General features: G+C 44.7%; 1 protein-coding gene across 4 annotated transcripts in view; it reads right to left on the bottom strand.

Annotated features, from left to right (window-relative positions):
• HMGCL (3-hydroxymethyl-3-methylglutaryl-CoA lyase) overlaps positions 1–13,917 on the bottom strand; it is a 43,327-nt gene that overhangs the window by 18,356 nt on the left and 11,054 nt on the right. For 2 of the 4 annotated variants that reach the window (XM_011945580.1, XM_011945578.1), the window contains exons 1-2: positions 6,758–6,909; positions 1,923–2,006 (exon numbers count right to left, since the gene is read on the bottom strand). In XM_011945580.1, the coding sequence (XP_011800970.1) occupies positions 1,923–2,006; positions 6,758–6,817 (144 nt within the window). In that variant the 5' untranslated portion in view covers positions 6,818–6,909. Of the gene's footprint in view, positions 1–1,922; positions 2,007–6,757; positions 6,910–7,623; positions 7,726–13,917 lie in introns of those variants that run through there. The other 2 variants (XM_011945579.1, XM_011945581.1) reach the window with 2 other exon arrangements.

A 13,917-nucleotide genomic window follows, 5' to 3' on the forward strand; every position in this document is an offset into this window, starting at 1 on the left:
AACATGGTGAAGCCCCATCTCTACCAAAAATACATAAATTAGCTGGGCGTGGTGGCAGGCAACTGTAATCCCAGCTACTCGGGAGGCTGAGGCAGGAGAATCTCTTGAACCCGGGAGGCGGAGGTTGCAGTGAGCTGAGATCCAGCCACTGCACTCCAGCCCGGGCGACAGAGCGAGACTCCGTCTCAAAAAAAAAAAAAAAAAAGAAAAAAAAAGGAAAGAAAAAAAGCTTTTCTTATTGAAAAATAATCAATATATGATTCTTTCAGAAAAACATGCCAAAAACAAAAGAAAACTACCCTTAGAACCTCCCAGTGATAACACTATTAACACCCTGGTGTGTAACTTTCTAGATCTGTGCAGTCCAATATGTCACTAGTCACGTGGTTATTTGAATTTAATAAAAATTGTGTAAAAATAAAAATTCAATTCCTTGGCCACACTAGTCACATCTCAAGTTCTCAAGGGCCACATGGGTGTAGTGGCCACCACATGGAAAATCTCACGTCCAGAATATTTCCATCTTCACAGAAAGTGCTGGTCTAGGTCCTAGTGTAGATAAATGTTCCCGTATGTATATAAACTTTTTTCTTCTTACATAAAAGTGTAAGATAAAAAAATACATGGCAGGGCACAGTGGCTCATGCCTGTAATCTCAGCACTTTGGGAGGCCGAGGCAGGTGGATCACCTGAGGTTGGGAGTTCAAGACCAGCCTGGCCAACCTGGAGAAACTTCGTCTCTACTAAAAATACAAAAATTACCTGGGCATGGTGGCGGAGTTCTGTAATCCTCGCTACTCAGGAGGCTGAGGCAAGAGAATCACTTGAACCGGGAAGGTGGAGGATGCGGTGAGCCAAGATTGTGCCACTGCACTCCAGCCTGGGTGACAGAGTGAGACACTGTCTCCCCGCCCAAAAACACACACACACACACACACACACAAACACGCACATGCACTATTTTTGTTTGGAGACAGAATCGTGCTCTGTCACCCAGGATGGAGTACAGTGGCACGATCTCGACTCACTACAACCTCTGCCTTCCGGGTTCAAGTAATTCTCGTGCCTCAGCCTTAGGATTACAGGTGTGCGCCATCACACCCAGCTAATTTTTTTTTTTTTTTTTAAAGTAGAGACAGGGTTTCACTATATTGGCCAGCCTGGTCTCAAACTCCCAGCTTCAAGTGATCTGCCTGCCTCAGCCTCCTGAAGTGCTGGGATTACAGGCATGAGCCACCACCATGCCTAGCCACACGTACTCTTTTATAACCTGCTTGAGTCACTTTATATATACCTATGTTATTAATGGCTTCATATTTCATTTTATAAGAAGTCCATAATATATCTGACCCAACTTTCCTCATATGAAACATTTAGGTTGTTTCCAACAGTTCTGCGCTTACCAACAGGTTCGTAAGGAACACCTCCAAGGCTAAATCTCTACATTTGGCCTTCATGACTTGCTTTGGATAAATCCCATTACATGGAATTGCTGGGTCTAAAGGCATGCCCTCACCTTCACTCCACACCACCTACCCCACCCCACTGGGCTGTGCACCTGGGGACACCAAACCTGTTGCACCACCATTCAATTTATGTATATATATATATTTTTTAATAAGATGGAGTCTTGCTATGTTGCCCAGACTGGTCTCAAACTCCTGGGCTCAAGCCATCCTCCCACCTCAGCCTCCCAAGTAATTAGCGATGACAGACATGAGCCACCCACCCAGCTTGCCCCACCATTTTAGATCACTTAACTGTCACAGATGCCTGTCCCTGTTTGGCCTCCTCTACTCTCCCCTAACTTGTGCAGAGGAGTCACATCTTGCATAGCTCTGTCCACTGCCATTGCACCTACCACACGTTATACACTCAAAGCAGATGCTTGAAACACTTTTCTGGCTCATTTCTACCTTTACCTTTTCATTTTGTAGACCATCTCGGGGACCAACTTCCACAATTTTCACTCGCTTTGGTAAAGCGTCCATAGATGAGGTGCTGACCTTTGGTTTAAAAGAGGAAACAAAAAGTATGAGGAAGAGATTGCCACAATTCCCAGGGAGACCAATATGAAAGAATGGATCTGTCTTCACTAATAATGACACAAGAAGAAATATTTCTCACCATTTAATTCACATTTGGTCTATTTTAGAATTAAGAACAAAAAAAATATTTCACTTAGTAACAGGAACAAGCAAGAGATTCATGCTCCCAGTACAGGTTCTCCTCTGAAGTCTGGACTCCTTTTCCACAGCCTACCTGACAGCTCTATTTGCATCTCTTCAATTTAGCAGTCCTGAAACAGAACTCTAATTTCTCCTAAAGCCCGTCTGACTCCATCCTTTCCATCTCTGTAAAAGGCATCGCATGTACCCTACTGCTTAAGCCAGAACTTCATTCATCCCTTTCACCTATTCACCATGGCCTACAGGACTCTGTGTGCTGCTGTACGTACGTCAGAAGTAGTTTAAAAAGGCCGGGTATTGCAGTGGGGGGCAGTGGCTCATGCCTGTAATCCCAGTACTTTGGGAGGCTGAGGCAGGCGACCACTTGACGTCAGAAGTTTGAGACCAGCCTGACCAACATGGTGAAACCCCATCTCTACTAAAAATATACAAAAAATAGCCAGGTGTGGTGGTGCACGGCCATAATTCCAGCTACTCAAGAGGCTAAGGCAGGAGAATCGCTTGAACCAGGGAGGCGGAAGTTGCAGTGAGCCAAGATCGTGCCACTGCACTCCATCTTGGGTGACAGAGCAAGACTCCATCTCAAAAAAAACAAAAAACAAAAAACAGAAAACAAAAGGCCAGGCACTGTGGCTCATGCCTGTAATCCCAGCACTTTGGGAGGCCAAGGCAGGCAGATCACTTGAGGCTAGAGATTCGAGACCAGCCTGGCCAACATGAAGAAACCCTGTCTCTACTAAAAATAGAAAAATTAGCCAGGTGCTGTGGAATGGACCTGTAGTCCCAGCTACTCAAGAGGCTGAGGTGGGAGAATCGCTTGAGCCCAGAAGGTCGAGGCTGCAGTGAGCTATGACTGTGCCACTACACTCCAGCCTGGTCAACAGAGCAAGACCATCTCAAAAAAAAAAAAAAAAAATTAACTGACTCTATGTCACTTGATGCTTTCCAATTAAAAAAAGAAAAGACTCTGTATGAGTTGGCTCCTCTGACCTCCTGGAATCATCACTTGCCCCTACTGTCCACTCCCAACCTTCACCCAACAGGTTGCTAAGCTCCCTGCCTTCTCTTCCTTCTTCCCCAAGGCTGCTTATCTGGCTTTAAAAAAAAAAAACAAAAAACCTAGCTCTTCTCACATCTCTCTCTCATCTTTCAGTTGCAGAGAGGCTTCCTCTGACCACCCTTTGCAAAGCTGCCTCTCTTTGCACCCCCATTATTTTCTATTGCAGAGCTATAATTATTTCCTTCAAAGCACGATAAAGAATGCCTACTCAATGTCTCTTCCAGTAGAACATAAGCTCTTTGAGGGACCTTGTCTGTCCCAACTCCACTTCATCCCTAGTGTTTGGCACTGTGTTTGGTACAAAGTAGGCACTCTTTAAAGTTATTAAAATAACAAACCATGAAGGACATAGCTGTCCCAGAAGAGAGCAATTACTGAGTGTGGGGAGGAATAGTCAGTCCTGGACTTTTCGGGGTGTGGGTGAGATGCAGGAGGGCTCTATTCTGTTACAGTCATAGGCTGGATGATGACAAGAATGGGTCTAAGGGGAGGTGACACCCCCAGTAGCTGAAAACATTTTTTACAAAATGCCTTGAGTCTCCTCTATATAAAGTCTGCTCCAAATCTTAGTCTTCCCTATCAAGTAACACAAGACTTTTTTTTCCCTCTTCCCTCTACCTATCTTGATACTGTAACTTTTCAAATCAACTTTGTTATATAGATTTAATCCGGATAAATATACCACAACGGGGCAAAGCGGGAGGCACACTGTGTAATCTGCTAAGGATCTCAACCCCCTGAAGCCCCTCAGGAATTCCCTGATAGGAAGCAGCTGGAACATGTACAACTCACCTGACTGGCCTTGTTTCAGCCAACAAAGCTTTTTAGAGACTAAGGCAACGAGCCACTGAATTTCATGAAGTCAACAGGCTAAATTGGAAGGTCCCTGCAACTTGAATCTCCCTCTAACAGGGCTGTTCAGCCTCTGCTAGTATATCACCCTAAAACTATCTCACTGGAACATAAGTTTCATGAGACAGGGACTTTGTTTTATTCAATGCTGTATTTCTAAGGCCCTGGGACATAATAGGGGCTCGATAAATAACAGTTGAGTGTTGCTGAAAGAATCTAAAACCTGCTTCAGGCCGAGCGTGGTGGCTCACGCTTGTAATCCCAGCACTTTGGGAGGCCGAGGTGGGCGGATCACCTGAGTCAGGAGTCCGAGACCAGCCTGGCCAACATGGTGAAGCCCCATCTCTACCAAAAATACATAAATTAGCTGGGCGTGGTGGCAGGCAACTGTAATCCCAGCTACTCGGGAGGCTGAGGCAGAAGAATCGCTTGAACCCAGAGGAGGTTGCAGTGAGCCGAGATCACGCCATTGCGCTCCAGCCTGGGGGACAAGACTGAGATTTCATCTCAAAAAACAAAAAGAATCTAAAACCTGCTTCCAAGTTGCTTTTATTAGAACATTATAAACTCAATTACACTTCCTTCCCCGTAACAGCTCTTCACAAAATAATTCAGTTTTTAAACACTTAACATTTGCCAGGCACATACAAGAGACATTTACATATTTATTTCTTTATTTGAGATACAGTCTCATTCTGTCTCCAGGCTGCAGAGTAGTGACGTGATCTCAGCTCACTGCAACCTCTGCCTCCCGGGTTCAAGTGATTCCCCTGCCTCAGCCTCCCAAGTAGCTGGGACTACAGGTGCACACCACCATGCCTGGCTAATTTTTTGTATTTTAGTAGAGACAGGGTTTCACCAGGTTGGCCAGGCTAGTCTCGAACTCCCGACCTCAAGTGATCTACCCACCTTGGCCTCCCAAAGTGCTAGGATTATAGGCACGAGCCACCACGCCTGGTGAGCCGTTTACATATTAACCCACATTGTCGTCTCAACAATCTTATCAGGTAGGAACTATCGTCATCCCCATTTTACTGTAAGAAATCTAAGGCCCCACTTGGGAGGCTGAGAGGAGAATCGCTTGAACCTGGGAGCTGGAGGTTGTAGTGAGTTGAGATTGCACCACTGCACTCCAGTCTGGGTGACAGATGACAGAGCAAGACTCTGTCTCAGGAAAAAAAAAAAAAAAAGAAATCTGAGGCCCAAAGAGATTAAGTAACCTTCCTGAGGCGACAGAGAGAGCTAGTCACTGAGGCAGCATCTAAACCTGGCAGTGTGGCTCTAGAGCACAAGCTCCTAACCTCCGGGCCACTGTTGCCTCTTTACCACCGTTTGGTCCACAGTCTTCTCTTCTCCTGGTTAAACATCCCATTCCTCCTCTATAAAGCTCTGCTCAGAGAGGGTCCCCCTAACTACACAAGTACTGTGCCACAGTGTCCTGAGGTATGGTATACCTACATCAACATTAACAGCGAATACTGACTAAACTCAGCGTTAAACCACAGGCATTAGAACCTCAAGGCAGGGACTATTATTATCCCAACTCTATAGGTGAAGAAACCAAGCCTCAGGAAGATTATCCAAAAATCACAGTTAGAAAGTGACAGAGCTTGGACTTGAACCCATATCTGGTACTAATACTAATACTGGTTCCTATGCTTGGAACCCCATAGATGGCCATCTCATTACACCAAATATTTCTTAAAAGCATATTAATATCTACTATTTCGTTTAATTTTCTTAACTTTCTAAGTTGGAATTGTCATCTTCATTTTACACATGACCAGGTGGTGCAGGTGAATGGCCCAGTAAAGATATTAACGTGGCTTTCTAAGAGGGACCCAGTGCCAGGAGTGTATTTTTCCCTCTGTACAGCTATAACTCCTTCTTAACTCTCTAAGGGAAAAATACAACCACCGACCGATCACTTGCTAGGAGCCAGAACACTGCCAACTGTATTACTCACATTTTCTCTAATCTCAAAACAACCCCAAGAGAATGTTGTCCGTTTTACAGATGAAAGAGCTGAAGTTTAGAGAAAGTAAATAACTATGTCATTAAGCCTAGAAAGTGGCAGAACTATTGGGACACCCTAGCTTGAGCTTTTATTTTTTCTGTTCCATACAGCTAGGTCTCCTACATTTTACCTGCGCCGAGAATGGGAGAGGGGAAACATCAGGATCGAACAGGATCAAAGTGCAATTCCAAGGGAATCACAGCTTGGCTCCAGTCAACGCAAGTCCCGCTCGGTACGCTGGGATAGTTCCCCAAGCATCTCTAAAAGCAACAAGAGTTGGAAATGGAGGCGAGGGAAATGGAAGGGTGTTCGTGATTTTCACTAATGAAGAGTTGGAGAGGTCTGAAGCTCAATTAGAGGAAGGGGCAAAGGGCCCTGGGCGGGGAATAAGGACGCCTAGGATGGCGTCCCAGATCTCCATGACCTAGACAAATCACTCCAGCTCTCCGGACCTCAGTTTTCCCATCCCCTTCAAAGGATTTGAGGGGAACAGGGAGCGTCCAGGACTCCAACGCCCTCCCGACTCTGGCCTGAAAGCTGTCAGGCCTCGCCTCTCAGAGCAGCCACCACGGGCCAAGCCCCCGACCCTGACAGTCAGAGTGCCGGCAGGGCCGCCGCCTAGGGGCTCGGGGCACTTACAGCCCGAAGGGACGCCAAGCCCACCAGTCGCCGCGGAAGCGCCTTAGTCATTGCTGCCATCTTGGCCCAGTATGCCCCGCGGCAGTCCAGCGAGGCCCCGCGTGACCTATGGCCCGCCTGCTGGGCGAGGCCCCGCCTCCGCCCCGCCCCTCCGCAGTGACTTCCGAAGCTGGCTCCACCCCCAGCCTCTCTCCGGTTTGATTCCGAGAGCCTCTTACTTGCCAGGCCAAGTGAGACGCTGGGAATGTAAAGATGAGCAGAATTAGCCTGGACATCATGTTAAACCTAGCACTTTGGGAGACCGAGGTGGGTAGATCATCTGAGGTCAGGAGTTCGAGACCAGCCTGGCTAACATGGCGAAACCCCCGTCTCTACTAAAAAAAAAAATTAGCCGGGCGCGGTGGTGGGCTCCTGTAATCCCATCTACTTGGGAGGCTGAGGCAGAATTGTTTGAACCCGGGAGGCGAGGTTGCAGTGAGCCGAGATCGCACCACTGCACTCCAGCCTGGGTGACAGAGCGAGACTCCGTCTCAAAAAAAAAAAAAAGGTAGGTATGGTGGCGGATGCCTGTAATTCTAGCTAACTGGGGGCTGAGGCAAGAGGATCGTTTGAGCCTGGGATGCTGAGGTTGCAGCGAGTGGAGATCGTGCCATTGAACTCCAGCCTGGGCGACACAGTGAGAGCCTGTCAAAAACAAAAAAACCAAAACCAAACAAACAAAAACATGAGCAAAAATTAACCAAATTCTGTGGCTTCTTGTGTTTAGAGTGTGGGAGCTGTGAAGAGACAGATATTCCTAGTTACACAAACAGTCGTGTCATTTCTAACTTGCACTATAAGAAGCAGCTTTACGATTCGCCACTTACTGTTCCGAGTTGTTAGCACGTATTAAGTCACACATCACTATCTTCAGGATTCAAACACAGGCAGGCAGCTCCAGAGAGTCGGGCATCCTTAGACTTTCACACCTTAAAAAAATGATTAAAATCTATCTAGGTGTACTTTCTGAAAGGCTGAAAAAAGAAATCTATCCAGGTGAAGAGAATACAAGAAAAACTTTCCAGACGGTGTAGCATTCGCAATGGCCCTGAGGCAAAGAAAACGCTTAGAATACTGTTTTTTGTTTTGTTTTGTTTTGGTGTTTGGTTGGTTTTTTATTTTGTTTTTGTTCTTTGTTTTTTGTTTTTTGTTTTTTGAGATGGAGTCTCACTCTGTCACCCAGGTTGGAGTGCAGTGGCGCGATCTCGGCCCACTGCACCCACCACCTCCCGGGTTCAAGAGATTCTCGTGTCTCGGTCTCCCGAGTAGCTGGGATTACAGGTGTGCGCCACCACGCCCGGCTAATTTTAGTGTTTTTAGTAGAAATGGGGTTTCACCATGTTGGCCAGGCTGGTCTCAAATTCCTGACCTCAGGTGGTCCACCCACCTTGGCCTCCCAAAATTCTGGGATTACAGGCGAGAGCCACTGCCCCCAGTCAGAGCACTGTTTTTCAAACTATATGTTGTACCCCACTAATTGGTCACAGTATCAATTTAGCGTGTACAAACTTTTTAAAAAAATAAATAACTAAAATTTGATTGATTGATTGAAACAGAGTCTCAATCTGTTGCCCAGGTAACTCTGTGCAGTGGCGTGATCTTGGCTCACTGCAACCTCTGCCTTCAGGGTTCAAGTGATTCTCCTGCCTCAGCCTCTGAAGTAGCTGGGATTACAAGTGCCCGTCACCATGCCTGGATAACGTTTGTATTTTTAGTAGAGATGGGGGCGTTTCACCACGTTGGCCTGGCTCGTCTCGAACTCCTAGGCTGAAGCAATTCACCCTCCTCGGCCTCCCAAAGTGCTGGGATTACAGGTGTAAGCCACTGTTCTAGGCCCAGAATATAAAATATTGCTCTATAAAAGAATGATCTAAAAAATAAACATAATAAATAATGAAAGAGAAAAGGCTGGGTTTGGTGGCTTACACCTATAATCCCAGCACTTTGGGAGGTTGAGGTGAGAGGATCACTTGAGGTCAGGACTTGAAGACCACTCTGGCCAATAAAGTGAGACCCCAAGTCTATACAATAAATAAGAAAAATATTAGAATACAATGTATAAAAGTAGTAAAGCTAAATACTGCTTTGCAAAACTTTTGTTCATTATATATATCAACAGGGTTGCAATATAAAATAAATTTCTTTCTGTGGGCTGCACTCAGAAATGTTTGAAAACATCTTTTTACCAAGATGAAAAGAAGGCTGGAATGATTGGAGAGCAGGGAGGGAGTAGGAAAGGGACTTCCTACTAAGACTGGAGAGTTTGGCAGGAACTGTCCCGCAGGGTTTTGGTGAACACACTAATAACAGCTGTCCTAATAGCAGTGATTTTGAACGGTTTAGTGCAAGGAAATCTGACTAAATTTGCATTTGTAAGTAGTTACTAGGTGGATGCTAATTGGTGTGTCTTTGGTATTCTCAGGAAAGGCAGAGAAGGCACTGTCCTTGACTTTAAGGAGCTCAGATTTCATCTAAAGAAAAAACAAGACATGATACATATTCTGTTAGGTTTCAGCAGCACTGGAAATTTTCTCTATCATGACACTCAGAGCATTACCCACAGAATTCTTAAACCTGTGCTAGAGGGCTGTAGTTGGCCCAAACATACTGGCATGGTATTATTTAAAATATGACTTTTGAGACTTGTATACTGAAAATTATAAACCATTGGTGAAAAAAATTAAAGAAGACATAGTGGTAGGACATCCCATGTTCATGAATTGGAATGCTTAATACTCTTTTTTAGTTTGTTTGCTTTTGCTTTGTTTTTTAAATTTTTAATATTTATTTATTTATTTATTATTTTTTTGAGACAGAGTCTTGCTCTGTTGCCCGGGCTGGAGTGCAGTGGTGCAATCTCGGCTCACTGCAACCTCCACCTCCTGGGTTCAAGCAATTCTCCTGCCTCAGCCTCCCGAGTAGCTGGGATTACAGGCACCTGCCACCATGCCCAGCTAATTTTTGTGCTTTTAGTAGAGACAGGGTTTCACCATGTTGGCCAGGCTGGTCTCCAACTCCTTAACTCAAGTCATCCACCCTCCTTGGCCTCCCCAAAGTGCTGGGATTACAGGTGTGAGCCACCACACCCAGCCTTTTTTTTTTTTTTTAGATGGGGTCTCACTCACTCTCTTGACCAGGCTAGAGCGTAATAGCGCAATCATAGCTCACTGTAGCCTCAACCTCCTGCGCTCAAGCCATCCTCCCACCTCAGCCTCCTGAGTAGCCGGGACCACTGATGCGTGCGCCATCACACCTAGTTAAGTTTTACATTTTTTGTACCAACGAGGGTCTTGCCATGTTGCCCAGGCTGGTCTTGAACTCCTGGGCTCAAGTGATCTTTCTTGTCTTGGCGCCCCAAAGTGTTGAGATTAAAGATGTGAGTCCCAGCACCTGGCCAAGAAGACTTAATATTGTTAAAATGTTAATACTATCAAAAATGATCTACAGGTTGAATGCATTCCCTATTAAAATCCCAAGGATTTTTTTTGCAGAAATAGAAACATTCAGCCTAAAATTCACATGGAATCTCAATGGCCCTTGAATAACCAAAACAATCTTGAAAAAGGACAGTTGGAGGACTCAAACTTCCTGATTTCAAACCTTACCATAGTAAACAAAAGAGTGTGGTACTGAAATAAAGACAGACGTAGACCAATGAAGTAAAATAGAGAGCCCAGATACAAAGTCTTGTATATATGGTCAAATGATTTTTGACAAAGGTGCCAAAATCATTCCATGGAGAAAGACAGCCTTTGTAAACAAATTATGCCGTGAAAACTAGATATCCACATGTGAAAGAATAAAGTTGGACCCTTACTTGATACCATATAAAAACCTAACTCAAAATGGGTAAAAGGCCTAACCATAAGAACGAAAACTATAAGACTCTTGGAAGAAAATGTAGGGGAAAAAGCACAGTCATAAAAAATAATGAAATCATGTTCTTTGCAACAACATGGATGGCGCTGGAGGCTGTAATCCTAAGTGAATTAACTCAGGAACAGAAAACCAAATACCACATGTTCTCACTTATAAGTGGGAGCTAAACATGAACACACACAGACATAAACGTGGGAACAATAGGCCAGGCATGGTGGCTCATGCATGTAACCCCAGCACTTTGGGAGGCTGAGATGGGTGGATCACTTGAGCTCACGAGTTTGAGACCAGCCTGGCCAACATGGTGAAACCCCACCTCTACTAATAATACAAAAATTAGCCGGGTATGGTAGCAGGCACCTGTAATCCCAGCTAATTGGGTGGCTGAGGCAGGAGAATAGCTTGAACACAGGAGGTAGAGGCTGCAGTGAGCTGAGATTGTGCTACTGTACTCCAACCTGGGCAACAGAGTGAGACTGTCTCAAAAAACAAAACAAGGCTCAGCGCAGTGGCTCATGCCTGTAATCCCAGCGTTTTGGGAAACCGAGGTGGGCGGATCACGATGTCAAGAGATCAAGACCATCCTGGCCAACATGGTAAAACCCCCTCTCTACTAAAAATACAAAAATTAGCTGGGCGTGGTGGCGCGTGCCTGTAGTCCCAGCTACTCAGGAGGCTGAGGCGGGAGAATCGCTTGAACCCTGGACGTGGAGGTTGCAGTGAGCCAAGATCGCGCCACTGCACTCCAGCCTGGTGACAGATGGAGACTCCATCTCAAAAAAAAAAGGAGGGGGGGAACAATAGACATTGCAAACTACTGGGAATGGGGTAGGGAGGGGGAATGGCTTGAAAAACTACCTATTGGGTACTGTACTCTCCACCTGGATGCAAGAGACCCACGTAACAAACCCGCACAGGTACCTCCTGTATCTAAAATAAAAGTTGATTTTTTAAAAAGAAAAAATATGTAGGGGAAAGAGCTTCACAGCATTGGATCTGGCGATAATTTCTTAGATATGACACCAAAAACACAGGCAACAAAAGAATAAAAATTGGCCAGGCTTGGTGGCTCATGCCTGTAATCCCAGCACTTTGGGAGGCTGAGGCAGGAGGATCACTGGAGCCCACGAGTTAGGATCAGCCTGGGCAGTATGATGAAACCTCATCTCTGCAAAAAAAATTAACTGGGCATGATGGCATGCACACCTGTAGTCCCAGGTACTCCAGAGGCTGAAGTGGGAGATCTCTTGAGCCTGGACAGGGAAGTTGCAGTGAGCCAAGGTCACGCCACTGCATTCCAGTCTGGGCAACAGAGCAAGACTTTGTCTCAAAAAAAAAAAAAAAAAGAAGAAGAAAAGAAAAAAATTAATGAGACTTCATCAAAATTAAAAAGTTTTGTGCAAAGGACACTACTCACAGAGTGAAAAGGCAACTCACAGAATGGGAGAAAATATTTGAAAATCAGGTGTCTGATAAGGGCTTCATATCCAGAATATATAAAGAACTCTTAAAGCTCAACAATAAAAAATAACCAACCCCAAAATGGGCAAAGACTTGCACAGAGATTTCTCCAAAGAAGATATACAAATGACTGATAAGCACACAAGCTGCTCAACATCACTATTCATTAGGGAAATCCAAATCAAAGCTAGAAAGGGATACCACTTCATACCAGCTACAATGGCTATGACACTTTTTTAAACAAAACCCTGAAAAATAACAATTGCTAGCAAGGATGTAGAGATATTAGAACACTGGTGCATTGCTGATGAAAATGTAAAAGGTGCCACCACTGTGAAAAACCAGTATACCTCAAAACATTGAACACAGAATTAACAGCCAGGTGCAGGGGCTCACACCTGTAATCCTAGCATTTGGGGAGGCCAAAGTAGGTGGATCACTTCAGCTTAGGAGTTCAAGACCAGTCTGGGTAACATAGTAAACCTCGTCTCTACAAAAAACACAAAAATTGGGCCAGGCGCGGTGACTCACACCTGTAATCCCAGCACTTTGGGAGGCCAAGGTGGGCGGATCACAAGGTCAGGAGATCGAGACCATCCTGGCTAACACGGTGAAACCCCGTCTCTACTAAAAATACAAAAAATTAGGCAGGCGTGGTGGCAGGCGCCTGTAGTCCCAGCTACTTGGGAGGCTGAGGCAGGAGAATGGCATGAACCTGGCAAATGGAGCTTGCAGTGAGCCAAGATTGCGCCACTGCACTCCAGCCTGGGCGACAGAGCGAGACTCTGTCTCAAAAAAAACAACAACAACAACAAAAAAAACAAAAATTACCCCAGTGTGGTGGCACATGTCTGTAGTCCAAGCTACTCAGGAGGCTGAGGTGGGAAGATCACCTGAGCCTGGGAGGTGGAGGCTACAGTGAGCTGTGATTGCACCACTGCACTCCAGCCTAGGTGACAGTGAGACCCTGTCTGAAAAAATATAAAAAATAAAAATAAAAATTACCATATGATCCATGAATTTCACCTCTAGGAATATACCTAAAATAATTGAAAATAGGGAATTAAACATATATATATATACCAATAGTGTTGCTATGTTGCTCATAAATACATATTCTTGTATATATAGAATATAAATATATTTATAAATATATATTTATATATAGAATGTATAGAATATAAATTTATTTATAAATATATTTATTTATATTCTGTATATACAAGAATATATATTTACGAGCAACATAGCAACATTTGTATTGTTATACCAATTTACATATAAATATATATTCTGTGTATACAAGAATATATATTTATGAGCAAACATAGCAACATTATTGGTATGTGAATATCTGTTTAATTCCCTGTTTTCAATTATTTTCAGTGTATTTCTAGAAGTGAAATTCCTGGATCATATGGTAATGTCTGTTTTTATTTTTGTTTTATTTATCTATTTATTTATTTATTTATTTATTGAGACTGAGTCTCACTCTGTCGCCCAGGCTGGAGTGCAGTGGTGCAGTCTCGGCTCACTGCAACCTCCGCCTCCTGGGTTCAAGCAATTTTCATGCTTCAGCCTCCCGAGTAACTGGGATTACAGGCACACACCACCACACCTGGCTAATTTTTGTATTTTTAGTAGAGATGGGGTTTCACCATGTTGGCCAGGATGGTCTCCAACTTCTGACCTCAGCTGATCCATCCGCCTCGGGCTCCCAAAATGCTGGGATTACAGGCATGAGCCACTGTGCCTGGTCACCAATGCCATTTAACTGCTAT

Source organism: Colobus angolensis, unplaced genomic scaffold (genome assembly GCF_000951035.1).
Source record: "Colobus angolensis palliatus isolate OR3802 unplaced genomic scaffold, Cang.pa_1.0 Scaffold240, whole genome shotgun sequence".
In the NCBI taxonomy this organism is placed as follows: Eukaryota; Metazoa; Chordata; class Mammalia; order Primates; family Cercopithecidae; genus Colobus; species Colobus angolensis.